Source organism: Pongo abelii, chromosome 4 (assembly GCF_028885655.2).
Source record: "Pongo abelii isolate AG06213 chromosome 4, NHGRI_mPonAbe1-v2.0_pri, whole genome shotgun sequence".
Lineage (NCBI taxonomy): Eukaryota > Metazoa > Chordata > Mammalia > Primates > Hominidae > Pongo > Pongo abelii.
This window is the reverse complement of record NC_071989.2, coordinates 714052-731001: the sequence shown is the minus strand read 5'-3', so window position 1 is coordinate 731001 and position 16950 is coordinate 714052. Positions and strand designations below refer to the sequence as shown.

The following is a 16950-nucleotide window of genomic DNA, read 5'->3' as shown; positions in this document are numbered from 1 at the left end:
ATCACAGTTACGCTGGGGGTGTAAAATGCGGTGTTTCCATCTGTGATTCTACCGCATGGCCCAGTGCATGCTCTGCAGAGGAAGGTAGCCCCTCCCCTGCTGCTCTGGCTGCCATCTGTCTCTCTCCCTCAGCATCACCAGGTGGCCGCGGCGTGTCCTGGGGCTGCCATCACAAAGGACCAAAAACTGGGTGCCTGCAACAGCAGACATATCTGGTCTCACAGTTCTGGGGCCCGGGGTCTGGAATCGGGTACTGGCTGCACCCTGCTCCCCCTGAAGCTGCTGGAGGGGACGGTTCTGGCCGCTCTCTGTGGCTTGTCTTCTCGTGTTCACACTGTCTTTTTTCTGCGTGTGTCTGCTGCCGTTGGGTTCCCATTTTTGTAAAGTTGCCAGTCATTGGAGTAGGGCCTACCCGAAAAGACCTTGCCCTAACAGGATTATCTGCAAAGACCCTATTTCCAAGTGAGGTCACATCCACAGGTGCTGCGGGTTAGGGCTTGGACCTATGTGGGGGATCGCGTCGACCCTCCACACCTGGCTGTTCCTTATGTGCTGTTAGAATCCCTTCTCTCCACTCTTCCTTTGGCCCATGGCTTGGCCACGCGTGCCTCTGAGCTGTCGCCTGCTCTCTGGTAGGTGAACCCTCTGTGGCTCCCCTGTACCCCCCACTCCACACTTGGATCTCCATTTCTAAAGGAGCCCTTGGTGTCCCAGCCCTTGTCTGTGCTGCCCCTCCTGCTGGCCGGCACTGGGCTCAGGACGGCATCCCCGGCTGCACTCCCCGTGCCCGCGCCTCAGTGACCCCCTCGGGCCCCTTGGCCAGCAGCATGTGGCTTTGCACTGTGGCCACTGGAGGGTGCCTGTGCTATCTGGCACCTGCAGGGACCCAGGCGGGTCTGGGAAGTGACCACCCAGGCCCCGTGGCTGCAGCCCCTGACCCCAGGGGAGGTCAGGTGCAGGGTGAGGGATGCTGTGTTGTGGAAAGTGGGGAAGAAATGGAATAAAGACCCCAGGTTAGGCGGACATTTGAGTGCCAGGCTTGGTCAACCATCCAGCGGCCTCGTGTATGGGCCCTTCCAGAGCATGCCTCAGTGCCCATGTGCCCGTGTCTGTTCTTCTGCAAAGGGAAACAGGCTCCGCCGCCGCCGCAGCATCTGTAGGGCCTGTTGTGTGGAATGGATTGGAATCTGGGTAACTCTGTTTAATCTGGAGAAATCTCTTCCCAGCAAAGTCCTGTGCTGTGGCCCAGGGCAGCACGAGCTTGGCAGCCGCAGTGGAAGATTCACCAGCATGGAGTGGTGCTGCGCCTTTGGTGGCAAGTGTCAGCTTTGAGCCCCGCAGGGATTGATAAGACAATAAGGCGTGACCGCGCTGGGCCCCAGGAGTAGGGGCTGTGGGCTCACTCTCCACCTCCTCTCTTCCTGCCTGCAGAACAGGGCGGGGGAAAGGTTAGCAGTGTTACAAAGGGTGCAGGGCGTGTGTCCTGGGCTGGGGCTGCGGCCCTGTTTATTTACAAAATACAGATTGTTGCTAGGGGAGGTTCCAGCATAGCTACGGTTCTCATGACAGCTTGAGACCGAAACTTCCAGAGGGCAGGCAGTTTCGGTGATGAAAGGGAGACACTTACTCTACTTCTTTTACTTTTTATTGCTCATTGGAACATGAAACATTACCGGGATAAAATTAAATGTGAAAGTAGAAGCAGAGAAAATTGAGAATATGGTGCTCCGTGTCATCTCTATCCCGGGGCTCCCCGCCAGCTCAGGAAGGGTTACCCGAGGGTGATGGGCAGAGTGGCTAGCTGGGTCAGTCTGGGCAAAACATAGCCAATTTAAGGTCACCAGCATCATTCCTGTGGGTGACGGATGTCCCAGTAGGATGACCCAAGCCCACCCGCAGAGCGCGGACCTCGCTGGCCAAAGTGCGGCCGATGGACAGCAGGGCACCCTAGTGTGCGGTGAAAGATTTACTTCAACCTGGTTCTCATGAAAAAAGCTTTGAGTCCCATGGAACTGTCCAGGTGAAGACACTGCCCTGGAATCTTGGGGGGATCCCTTGCCAGCTAAACCCTTGTTTCTGGGTGGACGCCTTCAGGGTGACTGCCTGGCCACGGTGCCCGCAGGTTTGGGGACTGGCTCGGGAATGGGCTCAGGCAGCTCCACGGGGTTTGCCTGGCAAGTTGAGGCTCAGGACAGCCCTGAGCTCCTCCACAGGGAAGTCAATGGGTCCCGGTTAGGGCCACACCATCCCCAGGCTGTCTCCTGGTGGCCCCCTGCAGCAGCACCGTCTCCCTGGCAGTGGGCTTCTGTGTGCGAAGCCCGGAGAATGTGAGGCTGCAGTCGGATGTAGTGACCAAGGGCCTGGGGGAGCGTCCTCAGCCTGAGCTTCACCTGCTGCCTGTGCAGAGGCCCTGCCTGGCCCCACCCTCCCTGCCACTGGTTTCCAGTGAGGGAAGTGGTGCTCCAGCTCTGCAGAGGAAGGGGCTGCCCCTGGACCACAGTGCAGCTTCCTGCCTCGTCTCATTGTCCTCAGCTGCCACCGATAGCGTCCCAAGGCTCCAGACGAGATCCCTGTTGCCCCGGCGACCACATAAATAGTGCAGTGTCCCCAGCTCAGCCTGCAGGGAGCGGGTACACCGGGAAAACAGCCGGGATGCAGGCTCGGTCTTGTCAGTGTCACCAGCTGGACAGTGAGCTATGTGCCCGGCCCGGCTGACCCACACCCTTTACAGCCCCTGCAGCCTCAGTCCACTCCCCACTCGGGTGGGGCCCCTGCAGGCCTCTCCTCTACCATGATGGGATCAGAGTGGCAACTGCAGGTGTGTGATCAGTCCTGGCCCCCATGTGAGTCCCCCAGGGCCTGGCTGGCCCCGTTGCCGCACTGCCCAGCTCCCACTGCACCCCAGCCTGGGCAGCAGCTCCCCAGTCCCATCCCCTTGGCATCCAGATCATTCTCGCCTATCCTCCTTGCAGCCATGTTTGCACGCACAGAGCCTCCTCCGTAGCTCACACACAGAAGCACCCAGGGCCCGGGGCCGCGTGGGTGCCTGGAAGATGCAGGGTGTGCGGCGCATCCTGCTGAGGGCTTCGGCACCTGTGTCTGCATTTCGGTCGGAACCAGCTTCACACTCAGGCTTCCCACGCATTGCAGCACACTTCTTACGGGACCCTCGTGAGGGAAGGACTGCTGCATAAAAACCCTAACCCCATGCCCCAAGGTGGTGCCAGGATGAGGCTGAGGGTGAGCCCAGCAGCAGCGAAGCTGTCCCAACGTTAGCCTGAGGGGGCTCCGGAGAAGGGCTCTGTCAGGAGGGACAGCAGCCCCCTGGCCTGGCGCAGGACCCGCCCTGCTGGCAGCCTTCTGCTAAAATCCCTACGTGGCTTTTTGCACATGGCCAGCACCTTCTTCCTTGCCCCTGGTGCCAAGGAGGAACAGCGCCGTGCCCCGCAGGTCGGCAGCCTGCGTTTCCATGCCAAGCTTAGGCCACACTGCGAGGGCCTCTGGGCTGCCCTGCGGAGATGGCTGTCAACCCTGAACTCCTGGCTAGAAGGCGGTCCAGGGCCAGGCAGGGTGACGGGAGGGCCCCGCACTCCACCCCCTCTATTTGGTTGCCATGGGGAGTCTGTGTTGGTCCCAGGGTGAGAGGAGGAGGAGGGAGCCAGGATCTGAGGGCGGGAGCTGACATCCCAGTCACGGGGAGCCCAGCTTCTCCTGGCTCCAGGGGACAAGGACCCTCTCCCCAGTGCCCCCGCAGCCAGGCTCCGAGCCCAGAGGGCTCAAGACAGAGGCCCAGGGTCCCTGAGTGAGTCTGAGGTCCTCGAGAGAGTCTGGAGTCCCTCAGAGAGTCCAGAGGGGCCCTGAGTGAGTCGGGGGTCCCTGAGTGAGTCTGGGGGGGGGTTTCCCTGAGCTAGTCTCACGGAGAGGGTCCCTGAGCGAGCTGTCTGGGGTCTAGAGGGAGCGGGTAGGCTGTGCAGCTCCCTCCCTCCTCCCCCTGCTCCTGCTCTCTGAGGCTGTGCTTCTCTCCCAGTGCTGAGGGGTCTCTGGTATGAAAGAACCCAGGCTTCTCCAGGGCCTCTGGGGCTGCATCTGGCTGTGTTTACACCTGGGGTGTCCCTCCTGTGGCCCTGCTCTGTGCCTCAACCTGTAAAGGGTTTTGGGGTCACTGTGTGTGGCTGGGCTGGCCGAGACTCTGAGGGTGTGGTGCTTTCTGCGGGGAATTTGCCCTGTGTCCAACAGGGATGAACAAAAAGGGGCATGGGGACAAACTTCCCGGTCCCCGAGTGGCACAGGGCTGTGTGTGCAGGGCTGATGGGTGGCCTCGTTTCCTCTGGGCTTGGGTGAGCAGGGCTGTGTGTGCAGCACCAGGTATGCAGGGCTGGGTGAACAGGGCCAAGTGTGCAGGACTGGGTGTGTAGGGCTGTGTGTGCATGGCCGAGTGTACAGGGCCAGGTGTGCAGGGCTGGGTGAGCAGGGCTGACCGGCGGCCGCGCCTCCTCTGGGACCTTGGGCCTCACGGGGATGCCTCGTGCCAGGCTGACCAGGCCCTGGGCCAGGTTCTTCCTTGACATGCCAGGTGACCGGGGGATCTTCTCCTTCCACCTCGTCGTCCACCTGATCGCCTCCTGCATCGACCCGGCCGACTCCAATGTCAGACTCAAGAAGAACTATTCTCAGCCCATGCCCATCTTCGACAGATCAAAACACGCACACGTGATCCAGAATCAGTTCTGCCACCTGTGCAGGGTCACCGTGTGAGTGCCCGCCCTCGCCGAGGCCCCACGGTGTCAGGGTCACCTCCAGGGGTCCAAGAGCTCAGGCCACTGCTGGTCTCTCAGGGCCCGTGCCATGGCCGCAAGCTGATGCTAATGGAGGTTCCAGGGCCCGGCCCTGTGGCTGCGGGTGGATAGCCCCTCATCACGCTGTGAACCGGGCGCAGTGCCGGGCCGCCCCAACTCTTCTGCAGGCCGGGCTGAGACTGGAGGGCTGGGTCTGTCACCTGCAGGTGACCCGCTGCTCCCCTGGAATGAAACGCAGCAGCACTCAGGCATGTTTGATCCTCAGTGGATTTTGTGCACGAGGTCCCTCCCCTGAGGTCCTGGGGCAGGAGAGCGCTTTCTTGGGGATTTTCAAGACAAGCCCCTAGGAAAGAGGGAGGTAAGGGTTCCAGTGTCTCCGGGGGCCCTGGAGGCCTCCGTGATGGCCTATGGGGTGACTACAGGGCTGCTGTCAGCTGCAAGGGAGGCCCTGTAGGCACAGGTGGGATCCAAGTCCCCGGCCTCAACTCCTGGAACCATGGGGCAGGCGCGGCCTCCTCCAGGGCCATGGCTCAGAGTGAGGCTGATGCAGGAAGGCTGGTGGGGGGTCTACGCTCAGGGCGGCCACAGACACAGCTCCTCCTGCTCTGTGACTACCTCTGCCCGCAGCTGCCCTGCTTCTCCTTCCCACAGACCTCAACACCCTCCCCCAGCCTCCCATTCACAGTGCTCCATTCACAGTGCTGAATGTGATGTTTTCAGAGTTTTAGTTTTGGATGTCAAGGCCGGTGCCTGTATAGAGTGGGTGCTTAGGATATGTTTACTGAATGGAATGGAACTAAAGCCTCAGATGTAACTTCATGGAGGTGCACGTCTGCCTTGTAGAATGTTACAGGCTGCCTGTTCCTGAAGCTGAAACCCTTAAGAGTGAGAAGTCATTTGGGCCTCCTTCAAAACTCTCCACCCCTCTTAGAATCAGGAATATTTTTAAAAGTACTTTCTAGAATTATCTAGCAATCTCTCATATTTAAATATTTTTGGATTTACCACCTATGAAGGCTTTTCTGGAGTTTCACTCCACCGAGAATTCATCATCTCTCCTTATCAGGAAATCTCTCACCCTCAGGTGCTCAGTCAGGGTGAGTCCCCCACAACAGGAGAATCAGCTGAGGTTGGGCCGAGGCCACATGGTCTTATCCACATGTGCCTCAGATTAACGGATGCTCAAACTGCCCAGTAATACAAAGTCCGCACTTGTCATTTTTTTCCAACGTTGTGTACAAAATGTTTCCCCGGGTTAAAATAGTCAATGCCCACTGTGTGCTGAGCACGTGGGGGGCTGCAGGCTTCTTTGGGTGAGGCATGGTCACCTGCACGCTGCGGGGAGAGGATGAAGAATGAGACACAAACAAGTGTGGATGGCACTTGTGCTGCGGAGAAGCTGGCCCTTGCCTCAGGCGGTGGAGGAGCAGGGAAGGGCAGTGGGCCTGAAGCCATGCGTGGCTGGGGGAGATGGCCTGGTCTGTCCTCTGAGCCAGGCACTGCACTTGCCAACGGGCTCCTTGAACACAAAGCCCAGACCAGGTGTGGCAGAAACATGAAAGGACAGGCAGGCGGCTGCTGTGGGCGGGAGGCAGGATGCCTGGGATCACGACACCCAGGCCAGTCCCCACCCCCGTGACCCAGAGCCTCCCTGGGCAGTGACTCCAGGACGGCCAGGAGCTTCTTCTCTACCTCACAGGACGGGAGAAGCTGTGGTGAGACGCATCCTGTGAGGGCTGGGCTGGCCGCAGGCAGCTCCCCAGGGCGCCAACCGCCATCTGCTCCTCACTGCAAATAGGCCTCTGTGGGCGGCCGCCCCAGTCTCCAGAAATAGTCACAAAACATCGGCTCTCACGGTGTTGGTGTTTAGGGAAAGAAGCATGGAGAGTTTGGCCCCTCCATGGAAGCTCGTGGCTGAAACAGGTGCAGAGCCCATTTTATTAATGTTTGTTAAGACGGCTCTTTTAGATAAACGGGTGTCTCAGGTTTTGCTTTGCTTCCCTGGGCTGCTTTGCTGCCCGCAGGGCAGGCCGGGTGGATGGGGCTCTGGCCGGCCTGCTGAGCTGTCCTGTGGGCACTGTGCAGGGCTGCAGGGATGGTGACCTGTCTCAGCCCCATCAGAGGCTGTGCCGAGTGGCACTCACAGCACTCATGTTCACCTCCTGGGCCTGGGGCTCTGAGCACCCTCAGGAGCGTGTGGTCCCAGGACCTGCTAGCCAGCACCTCGGGGTGGACACCACACTGTGTGGTCCTCCGAGTTCGGGGTCTCTGTGCATCCCCCAAGGTGCGCCCCACCCAGTGTCCAGATGTGAGGAACCCCGCAGGCCACCTGGACCCTCAGACAGAGCAGCCCCTCCTGAGCTGGCCTCTTACCCCTGCCAGCGATCCCAGGGGATCTGGAGCAACCTCTCAGGCTGCATGGTATGGGGGACCCAGGTCTGTGAGAGGCAGCTCGTCTTCTGACACCACTAACAATGCAGCTCAGTGAGGCCTTGGCAGGCATGGGGGGGCGTGGATCAGCACCGGTCCCCAGGTGACAGCTACAGACCCCTCCTGCTGACCATCAGCGAGCTGCAGCCCTGGGCCCACAAGGCACCTGCACCCATCCTGGCCTCACAGGGCCTGCATGGTGGGTGGAGCCGGGCTCCCTGTGCAGGGGCCGGATCAGTGGCACTGGCCGCCCTGCTGAGCTGTCCTGTGGGCGCCGTGCAAAGCCGCAGGGCTGGTAACTTGTCCTGTTCCTCCTTTTCCCTTTCCAGAGGCCAAGAAGATGACCACCTTTGGGTATCTCATTAAGACCTGCAAAGAAGAGAGTTCAAAACATCAAGCAGTGAGGAAAGATCCATACATGCAAATGGAGGAAGGATTTCTCCAGGTACCACCTGTCTCTCTGCTCCATTTCTCGAGGCCTGGGACAATGTCTAAGGTCACTCTGTGGTTGGGACCTCTCAGCCACGCTCCTTTACTCCAGGGCTGATGCAGCCCGTGGACTCTGCTGTGAGTGTGTGTGTCTGTGTGTGAGGCTCTGTGCATGGGTGTGTCTATGTGTCTTTATTAACATAAACACCAGTCATGCACCAATGACTTCCTAGTGCAAAGATAGGAAAGGAACTGAGTCTCCTGGACGTTTCTGTACTGCATTATACATCTTCCAAAGTTGAAATGTGCTTTTTGCATCTTTTTTTTTTTTGAGACAGAGTCTTGCTCTGTTGCCCAGGGTGGAGTGAAGTGGTGAAATCTCAGCTCACTGCAGCCTCCACCTGCTGGGTTCAAACAGTTTGCCTGCCTCAGCCTCCCAAGTAGCTGGGATCGCAGATGTATGTCACTTCGCCCGGCTAATTTTTGTATTTTTAGTAGAGACGTGGTTTTGACATGCCAGGCTGGTCTCAAACTTGTGGCCTCAGGTGACCCGCCCGCCTTGGCCTCCGAAAGTGCTGGGATTACAGGCATGAGCCACTGTACCTGGCCTGAAACATGCTTTTTAACTTAAGGAAGTTAGTTCCCTTTCCAGTTAAGTGACATGAATTATTATAACTAACTCAAGAATACATAGAAAGTCTAAATAGACATAGAACAGCCAAGAGACTGAACTACTAATTTAAAATCTCCCAGTGAAGAAAAATCCCAGGCCCTGTAGTCTTCATGCATGAATTCCAGCAAAGATTTTAAGAAAAAATACAATACCACCTACACACAGACTCTTTCAGAAAACAGAGAAGGAAGCAACACTTCCCAACTCATTCAGCAATGCCACTATCAACCTGACACCAAAGCCAGATATTCATAAGCCAGTACATTCAGGAAACACAGGCAAAGATCACTGATAAGACCTTGGCAAACCAAATGGAGCAGCACGGGGCACAGCATCACTGTGCACTGTGGCCAAGTGATGTCACTCCAGGGGTAAGCAGTGGCTTAAGGCCTAGAAATCAATTACTACAGCTCAGCATGTTAGTCCAATAGAGAACGGTAACCATGCAATCTTGCCAATCAATGCAGAAAAGGGTTTGTTAACAGCAAGTTCCCATTCATGATTTTTAACAACTCTCAGTGACCTAGGAATGATAGGAAAGCACCCTGTGTACCTGACATGACATTTCCTGGTGAAAGGCTGGTGACCCTCTCTTGGAGGCTGGGCACAGGTGATGACGCCCCTTCCTCCCACTGCTGATGTCGCCGGAACATTCCGGCCAGCCCAGCGCAGCAGGGAAAATGAAGGCACACAGAATACGAAGTAAAACTGTGTTTATTTGCAAGCAACGAAACCTAAAAAGTATGTATTAAGACCTAGTTAAGATAATAAAATCGCTTAACAAGGTTGTGGGGCACATATTAAAGTACACACTTGCACATCTCTATCCACCAGCAATGAAAAATCCGGGTTATGTTTTTAAAACTTCCTTGCACAATCTAATAAAAAAGAATAAATTTAATAAACCTTGTGCAAATATGTACACTGAAAGCTACACACCATGACTGAGAGAAGTCAGAGACGCTCTATTAAGTGAAAAGGTATACAACATTCATAGATTGGAAAAAAATACTATTAAAAGAGCAGTTTTCCCCAAAACTGATCTACAGATTTACCACAATCTCTGCTGAACCCCAGCAGGCTTCTGTTTTAGCGGAAATGACAAGGTGGTCCTAAAATGTATATGCAAATTCAAAAGACCTAGGCTACTGTACTAGCCAAAATGATTTTGAGAAAAAATAAAATTGGAGAACTTACACAACCAGACTTTAAATTTTGCTATAAAGCTGTAGCACTAAAGACAGGTGGCACTGACATAGAGAGTGACGTAAAGCTACAGTAACAAAAACAGTGTGGCGCCGACAGAGACAGATATAGAGAAATGGACCAGAAGAAAGGTCCAAAGTTAAAGCTTTCATATATGGTCAATTGACTTTAAATAACGGTACTAAAATCATTAAATGGGGAGAAATTATAGTTCAACAAGTGGTACTAGAACAATTGGATATCCACATGGAAAAGAAGAAAGAATGATTGAGTTCTTCATACCTGTACAAAGATTACCCAGGATCACTTCATTCCCCACAGAAAAATTAGCCCCAAATCCATCTGACACCTCAACTTAAAAACTGAACATAGAACACTTCTAGAAACAAGCATAGAATGAAATCTCTGTGATCTTTAGTGAGACAAAGCTTTTCTTTGATCTGATACCAAAATCACTGCCTATTAAAGAAAAAAATCATCGTTTGGACTTTACCAAAATTGAAAATATTTGCTCTTCAAAAGTCACCATTAAAGAAAATGAAAATACAGGCACACCTGAGAGATATTGCAGGTTTGGTTTTAGAAAGCCACAATGAAGTGAACATCTCAGTAAAACAAGTCACATGAATTGCTGGTTTCCCAGTGCTTATAAAAGTTATTTACATGACATGTGTGTAACAGCATTATGTCTAAAACTATGTATCTGAATGAAAAGTGCTTTATTGCTAAAAGCTGCTTACACAGACGCTTGAAGTGAGCACACACTGCGGGGAAAATGGCGCCGACACACTTGCTTGACCAGGGTCACCACAAACCCTCAATTTGTGAAAAAACACAGTATCTGTGAAGTGCGGTAAAGCGAAGCACAATAAAGCCAGGTGTTCGTTCCTGTGCAAGCCACAGGCAAACAAAATATTTTCAAGTCTTAAACTGATGTCCAGAATACACAAAGACACAAAGACACAAAGAGCTTTCAAAGTGCAATTGTAAAAAAACAACAGACAAAAACATAAACAAACAGAAAACCCAGTTTTTCAAATGGGCAAGAGGGCTGGACACAATGGGAAGCACCTATAATCTCAGTGCTTTGGGAGGCCAAGCAAGAGGATTGCTTGAGGCCAGGAGTTCAAGACCAGCCTGAGCATCTCTACAAAAATAAATAAAAATACATACATACATCTAAAAAATGGGCAAAAGATTTGAACAAACTCCTTACCAAGGTAGATGTAGATGTATAGCTACGTGGATGCCACATAAGCACATGGAAAACTATGCTCCACATCATTCTACATCAGGCAGCTGCAAAGTGAAACCACAATCAGACACTAGCACACACCCAGGAGAATGCCTGTCATCAAAAAGACAGACACCACCGAGGGTTGGTGAAGTTGTAGAGAAATTGCAAGTCTCCTGCGTTTTTTGCTAGTGGGAGGTAAATGAGGGTGTAAAGTGCTACCACATTGGAAAGCAGTTTGGCATTTCTTTAAAAGATAAATGTCTAATATATGACCAGAATCCCACTCCCAGTTCCTCACCAGAGAGAAATGAAAATGCGTGCACACGTAAGTGGTTCTGAGATCTAAACTCAGGACCCAAGAGAACTCCAGGTACCATTCCTCAAAACCCAGGAATAATAGACGTGACTTTTACGTAAGAATCAGCTGCATGTCAACAACTTCTTTTTTCATGTGACGAATTTTCATTTGCCCCACAGCAAGGAGACGGCGCCCTGGGCTCATCTGCACAGGGGTAAGTTGCAAGCTTCCTGCAGTAGCTTGGTCACTCTGAAGAATAGCTGTATTCTTTTCTTAACTCAAATGACTTTGGAAAATAATTCACCTATGATGAGACATTTTGAAATCATGGGATGATGCAGTAGAAGATAAAACAGTTTTGTTTAATGTTGTTAAATTATACCAAATTATCTATCTCAATGTGCTTGTCTTACTTGCAGAAACTACATTCTTCACTCCCTTCTTCATAACTAAAATCTAAACTAACACACAAGAATAAGACCCACTTATTTATTTCTACATCTCTCCATGAACACATGTGTAGTTGTGAGTCTGAATGTATTTCTTATGATCTCTAATAGCATTTCGTAGAAATTGTAAGCTCTGAGAGTCCAACCTGTTCCTGAGTCAAGGTGCTAAGTAAATGGGAGCACTGGGGGTGCCTTGACCCCGCAGCCCCGCCAAACAGGGCCAGGGCTGGCTTCACAAACAGGGTTTCAAGAAGCGTCTTTGGGCCAGTGTTGTGCAGTGCAGTTCGTTTTATTTTGGAAGCTAAGAGTCAAAGGGCACGCGCATTTTCAATCTTCACAGACTCTTTCTGACGACTTTCTCAAACGGGTGGAGCAGCTCACACTTCATTCAACCCTGTCGCTCTTCTCAGCATGAGATACTAACAGTATGCTTAGTTTTATTCAAAGAAAATATATAATATTTTAATATGCATTTCCTTACTACAATTACGACTGAACATTTTTTCATGTTTTGACCATTTTACAATTTTTGTTGTGTGAATTAACGTTCAACAGTTGGGCTATTTGGATTATCAAACGTAACAGCTCTTTGCATATTAGGAACCCTATGGGATCTTTCACAGTGTAGAGGTTGTGAACTTTTCTGAAGCCAAATTTGTTAACATTTCTATTTGTCTTGCTTTAAATAGTCTTCATTACTCTAAGGTTATACAAATATCCTCCAATACTCTTTGCTTATATAGTTATAGCTTTTTTATTTTTATTTTTATTTTTTGAGATGGAATTTTGCTCTGTCACCCAGGCTGGAGTGCAGTGGTGTGATCTCAGCTCACTGCAAGCTCCACTTCCCGGGTTCATGCCATTCTTCTGCCTCAGCCTCCCGAGTAGCTGGGACTACAGGCGCCGGCCACCTCACGGCTAATTTTTTTTTTTTTTTGCATATTTAGTAGAGATGGGTTTCACCCTGTTAGCCAGGATGATCTCGATCTCCTGACCTCGTGATCTGCCCGCCTTGGCCTCCCAAAGTGCTGGGATTACAGACGTGAGCCACCACGCCAGGCCTAGTTATAATTTTTATTTTTATTTTATTTCAATAGTTTTGGGGAACAAGGTGTTTGGTTGCATGGAAAAGATTTTTAGTGTTGATTTCTGAGATTTTGGTTCACCCACCACCCGAGCAATGTATGCTGTATCCAATGTGTAGTCTTTAATCCGTCACCCTCCTCTCATCATTCCCCCTGAGTCCCAAAAGCCCATTACATCATTCGTATGCCTTGCCATCCTCGTAGCGTAGCTCCCACTTATAAGTGAGATACTACGATGTTTGGTTTTTCATTCTTGAGTTACGTCACTTAGAATAATAGTCTGCAACTCCATCCAGGTTGTGTGAGTGCTGATATTTCATTCCTTTTTATGGCTGAGTAGTATTCCATGGTATATACATATATACAGATCACAAATATATATCACATTTTCTTTATCCACTGATTTGTTTTAGGCCGGTTTTGTATTTTTGCAATTGCAAACTATGCTGCTATAAACATGTGGGTGCGAGTATCTTTTTCATAAGATAACTTCTTTTCTTCTGGGTAGATAGCCAGTAGTGGGATTGCTAGATCAGATGATACTTCTACCTTTAAGTTCTTTACAGAATCTCCGTACTGTTTTTTATAGTAGTTGTACTAGTTTACATTCTCACTAGCAGTGTAAAAGTGTTCCCTTTTCACCACATCCGTGCCAACATCTGTTATTTCTTTATTTTTTAAATTATGGCCATTCCTCTAGGAGTAAGGTGGTATTGCATTATGGATTTTATTTGCATTTCCCTGTTAATTAGTGATGTTCAGCATTTTTTCCTATGCTTGTTGGCCATTTGTATATCTTCTGTTGAGAACTGTCTCTTCATGAATGTTGCACACTTTTTGATGGGGTTGGTTTTGTTGTTTGTTTGTTTGAGACAGTCTCACTCTGTCACCCAGGCTGGAGTGCAGGGGCATGATCTTGGCTCGCTGACACCTCTGCCTCCTGGGTTGAAGCGATTCTCCTGCCTCAGGCGCCCAAGGACCTGGGATTACAGGCACCCACCAGCATGCCCAGCTAATTTTTGTATTGTTAGTAGAGACAAGTTTCACCATGTTGGCCAGGCTGGTCTTGAACTCTTGACTTCAAGTGATCTGCCTGCCCCAGCCTCTGAAAGGACTGGGATTACAGGCATGAGCCACCACACCCAATTGGATGATTTGGTTTTTTTCTTGCAGATTTGTTTGAGTTCCTTTTAGATTCTGGATATTTGTCCTTTGTCAGATGTACAGATTGTGAATATTTTCTTCCTTTCCGTGGGTTCTATTTAGTCTGCTTATTACTTCTTTTCCTGTGCAGAAGGTACTTATTTAAAATAAAGATAAATTAAGATAAATTGCATCTATTTATCTTTGTTCTTGTTGCATTTGCTTTTGGATTCTTTCTCATGAGCTCTGCCAAAGTCAATGCCTAGAAAAGTTTTTCTGATGATATCTTGTAGATTTTTGTATGCTTTCAGGTCTTACATTTAAGCCTTTTATCCATCCTCAGTTGATGTTTGTAAAAGGTGCGAGGTGAGGATCCAGCTTCATTCTTCCACATGTGGCTTGTGAATTATCCCAGCACCATGTATTGAATAGGATGTCCTTTCCCCACTTGATGTTTTTTGTTTGTTTGTTGAAGATCGATTGGCAGCAAGTATTTGGCTTTATTTATGGGTTCTCTATTCTGTTCCATTGATCTACACACCTATTTCCATATTAGTACCCTGCTGTTTTGATAACTGTAGCTTTGTAGTATAGTTTGAACTCAGGTAATGTGATGCCTCCAGATTTGTTCTTTTTGATTAGTCTTCCTTGGCTATCTGGGGTCTTTTTTGGTTCCATATGAATTTTAGGATTGTTTTTTCTAGTTCTGTGAAGAAAGATGATTCTGCTTTGAGGGGAATTGCATTGAATTTGTGGATTGCTTTGGCAGTACGGTCATTTTCACAATAGTAATTCTGCCCATCCACGTGCCTGGGATGTGTTTCCATTTATTTGTGTTTTCTATGTTCACTTTCAGCAGGTTTTTGTGGTTTCCATGTAGAGATATTTCATCTTTTGGGTTAGGTATATTCCTAAGTTGTTTTTTTTTTCAGCTGTTGCAAAAGGGGTTGACTTCTTCATTTGATTCTCAGCTTGGTCATTGTTGGCACACAGCAATGTTACTGATTTGTGTCCATTGATTTTGTATCCTGAAACTTTACTGAATTCATTTATCAGATTTAGGAGCTTTTTGGATGAGTATTTAGAGTTTTCTAGGTATATGACCATATCATCAGTGAACAGGGACAATTTGCCTTCCTATTTACCAATTTGGATGCCTTTTCTTTCTCTTCTGTGATTGCTCTGGCTAGGTCTGCCAGTACTGTGTCGAAAGGAAGTGGTGAAAGTGGGCATCCTTGTCTTATTCCAGTTCTGAGGGGCAATGTTTTCAACTTTTCCCCATTCAGTATAATGTTGGCTGTGGGTTTGTCATAGAGGGCTTTTATTACCTTGAGGTATGTCCTTTCTGTGCTGATTTTGATGAGTGTTCTATTTGTAAAGGGATGGCAGAGCTTGTCAGATGATTTTTCTGCATCTATTGAGATGATCTCTGATTTTTTTTAATTCTGTTTATGTGAGGTATCACATTTGTTGACTTGCATATATTAAACCATTCCTGCATACCTGGTATGAAACCCACTTGACCATGGTGTTATCATCTTTTTGCTATGCTGTTTGATTTGGTTAGCTAGTATTTTGTTGAGGATTTTTGCATCTATATTCATGAGGGATATTGGTCTGTAGTTTTCTCTTTTTGCTATGTCCTTTCATGGTTTGGGTATTAAGGTGATACTGGCTTTATAGAATGATTTATGGAGGATTCCCTCTTTATCTTTTCTAATAGTTTCATAAGATTGGTACCAGTCCTTCTTTGGATGCCTAATAGAATTCAGCTGTGAGTACATCCCGGATATTTTAGTTGGCAATTTTTTTATTACTGTTTCAATCTCACTACTTGTTATTAATCTGTTAAGATTTTCTATTTCTTCCTGATTTAATCTAGGTGGGTTGTATATTTCCAGGAAGTTATCCGTCTCCTCTGGATTTTCTAGTTTGTGTGCATAATGGTGTTCCTATTGGCCTTAAATGATCTTTTGTATTCCTGTGGTATCAGTTGTGCTATCTCTCATTTCATTTCTAATTGAGCTTATTTGGATCTTTTCTTTTCTTGCTTAATGTTGCTAATGTTCAATCAATTTTGTTTGTCTTTTCAGAAAACTGGCTTTTTAATGTATCTTTTGTGGTTTTTTTGTTTGTTTGTTTGAATTTCATTTAGTTCTGCTCTGATGTTCGTTATTACTTTTCTTCTGCTGGGTTTGGGTTTAATTTGTTCTTATTTCTCTGGTTACTTCAGGTGTGACCTTAGATTGTCTGTTTGTGCTCTTTCAGTCTTTTTGATGTGGCCATTTAATGCTGTGAACATTCCTTTTAGCATCGCTTTTGCTGTGTCCTAGAGGTTTTGATAAGTTTTGTGACAGTTATTCAGTTTGGAGAACTTTAAAATTTCCCTATGGATTTCATTGTCGACCCAAAGATCATTCAGAAGCAGTCATTTAATTTCTACATATTTGTGTAATTTCATGGGTTCCTTTTGGAGTTAATTATCCATTTTATTCCCCTGTGGTCTGAAAACATACTTGATGTAATTCTGATTTTCTTAAATTCATTGAAACTTGTTTTGTGGCCTGTTATATGATGTATCTTGGAGAATGTTCCATGTACTGATGAAAAGAATGTACATTCTGCAGTTGTTGGGTAGAATGTTCTGTAAATATCTGTCAAGTCCTTTTGTTCTGGGATATAGTTTAAGTTCATTGTTTCTTTGTTGACTTTCTGTCTTGATGACCTGTCTAGTGCTATCGGTGCGGTATTGTGTCCGTCACTATAATTGTGTTTTCATCAGTCTCATTTCTTCTGTCCAGTAAGAATTGTTTTATAAATTTGGGAGGTCCCTCGTTAGGTGCATATATAGTTAGGATTGTGATATTTTTCCTTTTGGAGTGATTGTTTTATCATCGTATAATGTTGCTCTTTGTCTTTCTTAACTGTTGTGGCTTTAAAGTCTGTTGAGTCTGGTATCAGAATAGTTCCTCCTGCCTGCTGTTGGTTTCCATTTGTATGGAATATATTTTCCGCCCCTTTACCTTAAGTTTATTTCAGTCCTTATACATTAGGTGCATCTCTTGAAGACAGCAGATACTTGGTTGGTGGATTTTTCTCCATTCTTCCACTCTGTATTTTTTAGATGGTGCTTATAGGCCATTTACATTCAGTGTTAGCATTTGGATGTGAGGTACTGTTTTATTGATCATGCTAGTTGTTGCC

The 16950-nt window shown here is 48.6% G+C and overlaps 1 protein-coding gene across 8 annotated transcripts in view; it reads left to right on the top strand.

The window, feature by feature from the left end:
• LOC129059314 (probable palmitoyltransferase ZDHHC11B) overlaps positions 1 to 16950 on the top strand; it is a 65859-nt gene that overhangs the window by 23499 nt on the left and 25410 nt on the right. For all 8 annotated transcript variants that reach the window (XM_054555316.1, XM_054555318.1, XM_054555321.2 and 5 more), the window contains 2 exons: positions 7556 to 7671; positions 11249 to 11283. In XM_054555316.1, the coding sequence (XP_054411291.1) occupies positions 7556 to 7671; positions 11249 to 11283 (151 nt within the window). The remainder of the gene's footprint in view (positions 1 to 7555; positions 7672 to 11248; positions 11284 to 16950) is intronic.